The 9,118-nt window shown below is 37.7% G+C and overlaps 1 protein-coding gene across 1 annotated transcript in view; it reads left to right on the top strand.

The window, feature by feature from the left end:
* Positions 1–6,497: 6,497 nt before the first annotated feature.
* Positions 6,498–9,118, top strand: part of LOC146862612 (uncharacterized) — a 40,943-nt gene continuing 38,322 nt past the window's right edge. The window contains exon 1 of the mRNA XM_085643100.1: positions 6,498–6,565. Within this exon, the coding sequence (XP_085499226.1) occupies positions 6,498–6,565 (68 nt within the window). The remainder of the gene's footprint in view (positions 6,566–9,118) is intronic.

Below are 9,118 nucleotides of genomic sequence, written 5' to 3'. Positions count from 1 at the left end.
TGACTTGTCTTAAGCCAAACACTTTTGCTCCTTCGCGTGGCTTGTGATTATTTGCATGTTAGCTCGCTGCTCATACGCTGATTCAGACATGATGAGTTATAAACAGTAGAACCCCATTCATTGGTTCTAATGTCCCCACCTCCCTCTTGTGGTTATGTTTCACTCGTCCTATTTTTTTATTTTGAGGGTAATTTAAATAAAGCTTTACGAATTTCTTAAGTTGTTCAGTTTGACACTAAAAAGAAAGAGAAAAAAACGTTTTTGTTCGTTTTGTTCTCACATATGATTTCCTGTTTTCTTCCTTTTCCCGTTGTTTATTAGGTGTTACTGGTTCTCCATTTATGTAACGATAATGTGTGTCTACTCTCCCTTCGTAATTACGGACAAGTTATTCCAGTTTGTCCAAAAAAATATATAGGCGAAATATTTGCCACCTAACAGAATCTTCCACATATTTATACCTACGGAGAAGGGAAGCCAAATGCCCCTTCCCTATGACGAATCGTGTTAGTAACCCTTATTGTCCTACACTGTCTGTATAGAAAATGATATCAAGATTTTAAACTCCCTGTTCATGCAGTTATCCCTCCGGAAAAGAGGGTCGGAATCATGCTGACCGAACGTGCAAATGTATCGATGTTATCAATTATCACAAATGCTCAAATTATGACCAAAAACACAGATATTGGTCTAAAATGATATATTATATGAACTTGACACATATAAGTATATGTATTGGATCATTCATGGTATCTGCTCATAAGGCTTAAAGGTTGCAGATAAATGAATTAATGCCCCGGCTATGTCACTGAACCATTGTTACACTCAAACTATCTAAAACCCAATCGGGCCTAAGATATCTCAAAAAGTCTCTCATCTTGTGATGATACTCATCCAATCTTCCTTGGAATTAAGGCCCCTATCCACTGTATTCAAATAGCACATGAACCATTGTTCACGTTGTTTTCTCCGGGTATTGGGGTCCCCTCCTCTCCTATTTACTAGTATTTTTTCTAAGATGAACCATTGGAATTCATTGTAATCATGTTTGAGTTTGCTATAATGGTCTGTGAGTGGAGCCTTGTCTTTCATATTCTTAATTGCGGACCTATGTTCACACAGGCGAGTGCGGAGTTCTCTGCCTGTCTCCCCTACATAGCCCAATCCACACGGGCAGATGAGGAGATAGACAACATTTTTGCTGCGGCAATTGTTCAGTGTTTTCGCCGATATGATCTTTTGATTATGTGTGATGCTTTTACCTTCTAAGCATTGTGCACAAGCCAAACAAGAGCCACATTTGTAATTCCCTTTGGCTTTTTCACCTGCCAGCGTAGTTTGAGTATCGTGAGTCTGTTTATAGGTCTTCACTAAGGAGTTACGAATTGTTTTATTGCGTCTAAATGAGAAGAGAGGTTTTTCTAATCTGTGTTCTGATTCATAGTTGAGAATTTTCCAATTTCTATTAACTATGTTTTTGATCTTATTGCTTATGTTGGAAAATTGTGATACAAAAACAATTCTGCCACTTGATATGTCTTTTTTCTTTTTATTTTTGTTGGTCTCTAGTAGACATTCTCGGTTGTAAAATCTCGCCCTTTTTAAGGAATGTTTTATTAGCTTCCTAGGATATCCTCGTGCTTTTAGTTTGTTTGTTAGGATTTCCGCATGGCGGTAGAAGTCATCCAAGGTCGTACAATTGCGTCTCAGTCTTAAAAATTCCCCAAAGGGGATATTATCTTTTTGGGAACGAGGGTGGTTACTGTCATATGTAAGTAAAGTGTTCTTATCTGTAGGCTTTGTGAAAAGTTCCATCTGTAACTTATTTGCCACATTCTTAATTTTGATGTCCAAAAAATCAACATACGAATTGCTGTAATTTGCTGTAAATTTGAGATTTTGGTCACCCAGATTAATCCAGTCTATAAAAGAATCTAACTCCTGGCTGTTACCGTTCCATACAAAAATAATATCGTCTATGAGACGATGCCATCCCTGTATGTTCTCAAAAAATGGAGCCATCTCATTGAAGATGTGTTTCTGTTCGAAGTTACTGACATAGAGGCATGCCAGACTGGGAGCACAGGTAGCCCCCATGCTGGTCCCTTTCACCTGTATATATGCATCATTTTTAAATAGAAAAATATTATTCTTAAGAACCATTTCTATACAGGAGACTATAAAAGTTTTATTAGCCCCTTCCAAGTTTTCGTTCTCAAAGATGTCTGCAACCACCCTGATAGTGTCATTTTGGGGAATGTTTGTGTATAAAGCTTCGATATCCAGGGTGACCAAAAGTTGGGTCACCCCGTTGAAGCTCTGTCCTTCAAAGATAGAAATCGCATGAGCTGTATCTTTAATATAGGACCTCTGTTTCTGTACTATCGGTTTAAGGAAGTGGTCAACATATCTACTTAAGGGTTCCAACATTGAGCCTATACTGCTGACTATGGGCCGCATGGGAGGGTTACTAATGTTTTTATGGATTTTCGGTAGACCATAAATGGCCGGTGTGATTGGATGCGCGTTTAATAGAAATTTGTACTCATTTTTGCAAATCCATCTCTCATCTAATCCCTGTTTAAGAATGGTAGCCACTTCCTTCTTGAGGTCTTCTATAGCACTGAGATGGATGGGACAATAGTGGTCCCTCACCTCTAGGAGATTCCTCATTCTTCTATCATAATCATTGGAGTCGAAGATTACAACTCCCCCGCCTTTATCGGCGGGTTTGATGACTATCTCCTCACATTGTTGCAATGATCTCAGAGCCTTTTTGTGTTCCAAGGATAAATTGTAATTATTGTGTTTAGGCATGGTATTGCTCATGTTTTTTATCTCCATTTCTACTACCCTTTCGAAAATCTCCACATTTTTATTTACTTGTCCCAAATTTGGGGTAAATGTCGATTTTGGTTTGAAACCAGAAACATTATTTGGTTGTATGTACTCCTTATCTTCAAAAAACCTATTTAATCTTATTTTCCTAAAGAACATTTTTAGGTCACTTTCCAGCTCGTATGTATTGTGGGGGGCTGTTGGTGCAAAACTAAATCCCTTTTTTAAAATCTCTTCTTCATTTTTCGTTAAAATCTTATTTGACAAATTAATGATGGGTAGTTCCTCTATCTCCAGTATTGTCTGTTCCTGGTTGTCAGGTATTCCTGCCCTGGGTTTTGAGGTTGAGGGTTCCTCGGGGGTTCCTGCCGATTGTAATTCCTGTAACCCCTCTGTCCCCGATTTTGGCGCCTGCCTAAAAAAGGTTCCCTCTCGAATGCTGGTGTTGGTCTGCTGTTGTGTTCCCCCTCTTGTTCTTCCTCACAACTGGAACCTGAGGTCTCCGAAAAGGTAACCCGTTTGCTGCCACCTCTTGAATATACAGGTCTAGTGTATTGGGGTTTTTCCCACCTTTGGTCTTGTCTATTTTTGTAATAGTCTTTCCCCAAATATGGATATACTACTTCTTCGTTATATCTTTCTATATCCTTTCTTAATTTCTTCATTTTTTTATTTGTTAAATAGTCTTGATAGCTCTTCGTTTCATTTTCTAATTCTTCTAATTTTTTCTTTGCTTCTTCTAATGCTGAACTTTGTTTTAATTGGATCTCCAAATCTTCTATTTGTTTCCTTTCTATTTCTATTAGTTCTTGCGCTGTCTCAATAATGAGAATCAGCCAATCTCGGCTGCAGCGATTGGCTATATGTGTCCAAGTTTCTATAAATTTGGGGTTCTCTGTAAAAAGTCCAGGCTCATTCCTTACTTGCAGACCTATAGGAATTACCCCAGCCTTCAAATATTCAATTAGAAATTCCGCATGTAATTCTGTGCGGATCAATTTCTTTTTAGCATTCAAGATTTTTATCAATTGTTCATGACTTGTATTTTTCAGGGCATTATTATTGCCAGAGCGAGGGTTTAGGCTAATAAGCCTGTTAAATTGGTCCTCTGAAAATCCAAAAGTTTTTAACTTATCCATATGTATTATAAATAAAAACCTATGAGTGTCCTAAGATCACTTTGATTGATTATCAATACCTAGGAAACCTAGGTTCTCTCCAACCGACAGGTTGTACTTAACAAGTGTTTAAAGATAGAGAGAGACCCCTTGTCAAATTCAAGGGAATAGGGTACTTTTCCAAGTAGCAACTAGCAGTCCCTTGAGCTCACATATATTAAAAACAATATAAATTTATGAAGATAGTCACTGTGCACAAAATTAAGTTGAAAAACCGTGTACATTTATTTTATAAAAACATATGTTTGATCACATTTAAAAACATCACTGTATATTCATTGCTCTTCTAATATGCATCCTAGATCTAATCACATACAATATTTCATGACTAACCAGTATATACAAAGAGTTTCAGACAGAATAACACATGTGTCATACACAAATCAAATAATTAAAACCTATACACGCCCCTATTTTAAGCCCACATCCCAGAGAGAATACAACATGAAAAAAGACACTCTACTTTGTCATAAACTATACATCCAATTCGAGACAGCTAAGAGGATTAAACACTTGTAAGATCTTGACCCATTTATCCTATCAAGTGGATATCCGTTTCTTTGGATTGTATTTATCCTATGCGTCGACGCGTTTCGATGGGCTTGATTTCTGCCACTATCTTTATCAAGACCAATGATCGATGTTTTTCTCTCGTTCAGTGTTGGTTTTTTAATTTTCAACTAAGGAAAGAATTTTTTTTTTTATTAATAATATATTTAGGTGGGTTTTCCATTGTATCTATTTCGACAATGTTATGACTGGACTGTACCTTAGCCCTAATGCTAGTGTTGTTGCATCTGGACAACTGGATATCCCCAAGTTCTAAACCATTGTCCCTGTCACTCTTACTGCTTGATATCTTTTGTAACTTAAGCTAGTCTTTCCACTCAATTTTGGTATTTATACTGTCTCTACTCATCAATGTTCTCACCTGAGTATATTACTCCTAGTTCCTTTTTGGTGCAACCTCCTACAGATGGTTGGGAAATACTTCTTGTGTAGCGGCAATTATTATTCCTCCTTCTTCTTTCGGCTATGTATAATCTGTAAAGCATTTAAATTCCCTTATTATCATTATTTTGTCATCTTCGCTTTATTTAACTGCCTCCCTCTGTGCCTTTAAATAGTATGGTTAATGTTTGCTTTTCATTCTTACCGGTAGATTTGTATAGAGCTGCTCGACTTTTCCGAAAACAGGCCACTGTTCTGGCTCTTGTTCAATTGGCCCCGTTATTGTTGTCAGTCTATAATACATACATATTGCATTAATATCTCTACTTTATTTGACCTCATCCGTTCCTATCATAGGCCCATTGTTTGTTTTGAGAAAAACTTTTTTATTTTCGTACCTTTTTCTTCCCATTTATGGTATTGCCCGCATGTAATTCTGTTGCTTCAGCTCTTAAGCAGATAAAATTGCGACTACTTCGAGGTCCGGAAGTGACTGGAGCGTCCTCCCTGTTTTACACTTCCCTGCTTTAAGATAAGAAAAAAGGGAGTTTTTACAATTAATGTTGGAGACACGTAAGGAGTATGCCCCTTGTTAAGTCTCTCAAAAGCCCTCATTTTTCTTTCTTGTTACAGCGAAAAATAAATAATTTCACTGTTCGTTTTTCCCTTATTATTCTCACCTTAGCAATGCCGGTAAAAAACGTCCATGCGGGGATCCCTCCTTGATGCGGTCTATGATTGCCGCCATTATCACCCTATGTACTCTATTTATTCAGACAGAATCCCTTTCTGATTGGTTGTTTTTGTCCTGTGACTTGTCTTAAGCCAATCACTTTTGCTCCTTCGCGTGGCTTGTGATTATTTGCATGTTAGCTCGCTGCTCATACGCTGATTCAGACATGATGAGTTATAAACAGTAGAACCCCATTCATTGGTTCTAATGTCCCCACCTCCCTCTTGTAGTTATGTTTCACTCGTCCTATTTTTTTATTTTGAGGGTAATTTAAATAAAGCTTTACGAATTTCTTAAGTTGTTCAGTTTGACACTAAAAAGAAAGAGAAAAAAACGTTTTTGTTCGTTTTGTTCTCACATATGATTTCCTGTTTTCTTCCTTTTCCCGTTGTTTATTAGGTGTTACTGGTTCTCCATTTATGTAACGATAATGTGTGTCTACTCTCCCTTCGTAATTACGGACAAGTTATTCCAGTTTGTCCAAAAAAATATATAGGCAAAATATTTGCCACCTAACAGAATCTTCCACATATTTATACCTACGGAGAAGGGAAGCCAAATGCCCCTTCCCTATGACGAATCGTGTTAGTAACCCTTATTGTCCTACACTGTCTGTATAGAAAATGATATCAAGATTTTAAACTCCCTGTTCATGCAGTTATCCCTCCGGAAAAGAGGGTCGGAATCATGCTGACCGAACGTGCAAATGTATCGATGTTATCAATTATCACAAATGCTCAAATTATGACCAAAAACACAGATATTCTGTCTGAATAAATAGAGTACATAGGGTGATAATGGCGGCAATCATAGACCGCATCAAGGAGGGATCCCCGCATGGACGTTTTTTACCGGCATTGCTAAGGTGAGAATAATAAGGGAAAAACGAACAGTGAAATTATTTATTTTTCGCTGTAACAAGAAAGAAAAATGAGGGCTTTTGAGAGACTTAACAAGGGGCATACTCCTTACGTGTCTCCAACATTAATTGTAAAAACTCCCTTTTTTCTTATCTTAAAACAGGGAAGTGTAAAACAGGGAGGACGCTCCAGTCACTTCCGGACCTCGAAGTAGTCGCAATTTTATCTGCTTAAGAGCTGAAGCAACAGAATTACATGCGGGCAATACCATAAATGGGAAGAAAAAGGTACGAAAATAAAAAAGTTTTTCTCAAAACAAACAATGGGCCTATGATAGGAACGGATGAGGTCAAATAAAGTAGAGATATTAATGCAATATGTATGTATTATAGACTTACAACAATAACGGGGCCAATTGAACAAGAGCCAGAACAGTGGCCTGTTTTCGGAAAAGTCGAGCAGCTCTATACAAATCTACCGGTAAGAATGAAAAGCAAACATTAACCATACTATTTAAAGGCACAGAGGGAGGCAGTTAAATAAAGCGAAGATGACAAAATAATGATAATAAGGGAATTTAAATGCTTTACAGATTATACATAGCCGAAAGAAGAAGGAGGAATAATAATTGCCGCTACACAAGAAGTATTTCCCAACCATCTGTAGGAGGTTGCACCAAAAAGGAACTAGGAGTAATATACTCAGGTGAGAACATTGATGAGTAGAGACAGTATAAATACCAAAATTGAGTGGAAAGACTAGCTTAAGTTACAAAAGATATCAAGCAGTAAGAGTGACAGGGACAATGGTTTAGAACTTGGAGATATCCAGTTGTCCAGATGCAACAACACTAGCATTAGGGCTAAGGTACAGTCCAGTCATAACATTGTCGAAATAGATACAATGGAAAACCCACCTAAATATATTATTAATAAAAAAAAAAATTCTTTCCTTAGTTGAAAATTAAAAAACCAACACTGAACGAGAGAAAAACATCGATCATTGGTCTTGATAAAGATAGTGGCAGAAATCAAGCCCATCGAAACGCGTCGACGCATAGGATAAATACAATCCAAAGAAACGGATATCCACTTGATAGGATAAATGGGTCAAGATCTTACAAGTGTTTAATCCTCTTAGCTGTCTCGAATTGGATGTATAGTTTATGACAAAGTAGAGTGTCTTTTTTCATGTTGTATTCTCTCTGGGATGTGGGCTTAAAATAGGGGCGTGTATAGGTTTTAATTATTTGATTTGTGTATGACAAATGTGTTATTCTGTCTGAAACTCTTTGTATATACTGGTTAGTCATGAAATATTGTATGTGATTAGATCTAGGATGCATATTAGAAGAGCAATGAATATACAGTGATGTTTTTAAATGTGATCAAACATATGTTTTTATAAAATAAATGTACACGGTTTTTCAACTTAATTTTGTGCACAGTGACTATCTTCATAAATTTATATTGTTTTTAATATATGTGAGCTCAAGGGACTGCTAGTTGCTACTCCACAAGACCAGAACCATAGGAAGATCCTTCTCCTACCTCTCTGCCAAGACCTGGAATAACCTGCCTCTCCACCTTAGGCAACCCCGTCGCTGACCCAGTTCAGTAAGGATCTCAAGACCAGGCTTTTCGACTGAACCTCAGCGCCCAGACGGATCAGCAGCCCCCCCTTTCCCCCATCAGTGCATTGAAAGCCTCATGGGTGAGTTGCCTCACCATACAAATCCCTGATTGATTAATTGATAGATTGATTGATTGATGGTTTGGTTGGTGTTGAGAATATGTTTTCCCTTGAGCCAGGCTTTACCGGGGTGCTACATTTGTGTAGCATGATGATGAGAAATTCTGTTTTATTGGGTTTAGTTTTAAGTAGTGTTTGGTTAGCCAGGATTGGCTCACATTGAGTAGCTAGTTAATAATACTTGTTAGACCTGACAGCCTTAGGGTGGTCTTCTTCCCAACTTTTTGCCTTCCTCCTCCACTTTTTCTGACATAGTTTTTCCTGGCCTTAGGACTATGAGCACTTTACCACTGCTAACCAGTGCTACAGTAGATGCACTCTCTCCCTAAAACATGGTAATATTGGCATATCCCCAACTGCCATATTTAATTATATAAATCTGCAAGTTAAATGCAAAGAGTGGCCCTGTATCACCTATTGTGCCGCCCACTTAAGTAGCCCTCATGTCTCAGGCCTGCCACTGCAGTGCCTGTGTGTGCAGTTCGCACTGCTATTTTGACGTGGCAAAATAAACTTTTTGCTAGGCACAAACCTTCCCTTTTTTGTACATATAAGTCACATCTTATGTAGGCCCGGGACAACCCACAGGGCAGGGTGCAATGTATTTGAAAGGCAGGGCATGTACTTTTAAGTTGTATATGTCCTGGGAGTGAAAAACTCTCAAATTCATTTTTTTACTACTACGAGGCCCATCTCTCCGATAGGATAACATTGGGATTACATTATTCCATATTTTGTAAGTGTAATTCCCAATTGTGAAGAGATGGACTTTTCAAGTTTAGTGTCTCTGGAATTAAAAATTAAAA

The sequence above is a fragment of the Triturus cristatus genome, chromosome 2_2 (assembly GCF_964204655.1).
Source record: "Triturus cristatus chromosome 2_2, aTriCri1.1, whole genome shotgun sequence".
Classification (NCBI taxonomy): domain Eukaryota; kingdom Metazoa; phylum Chordata; class Amphibia; order Caudata; family Salamandridae; genus Triturus; species Triturus cristatus.
The sequence above is the reverse complement of the archived record's forward strand: the minus strand, read 5'-3'. Positions and strand labels throughout refer to the sequence as shown.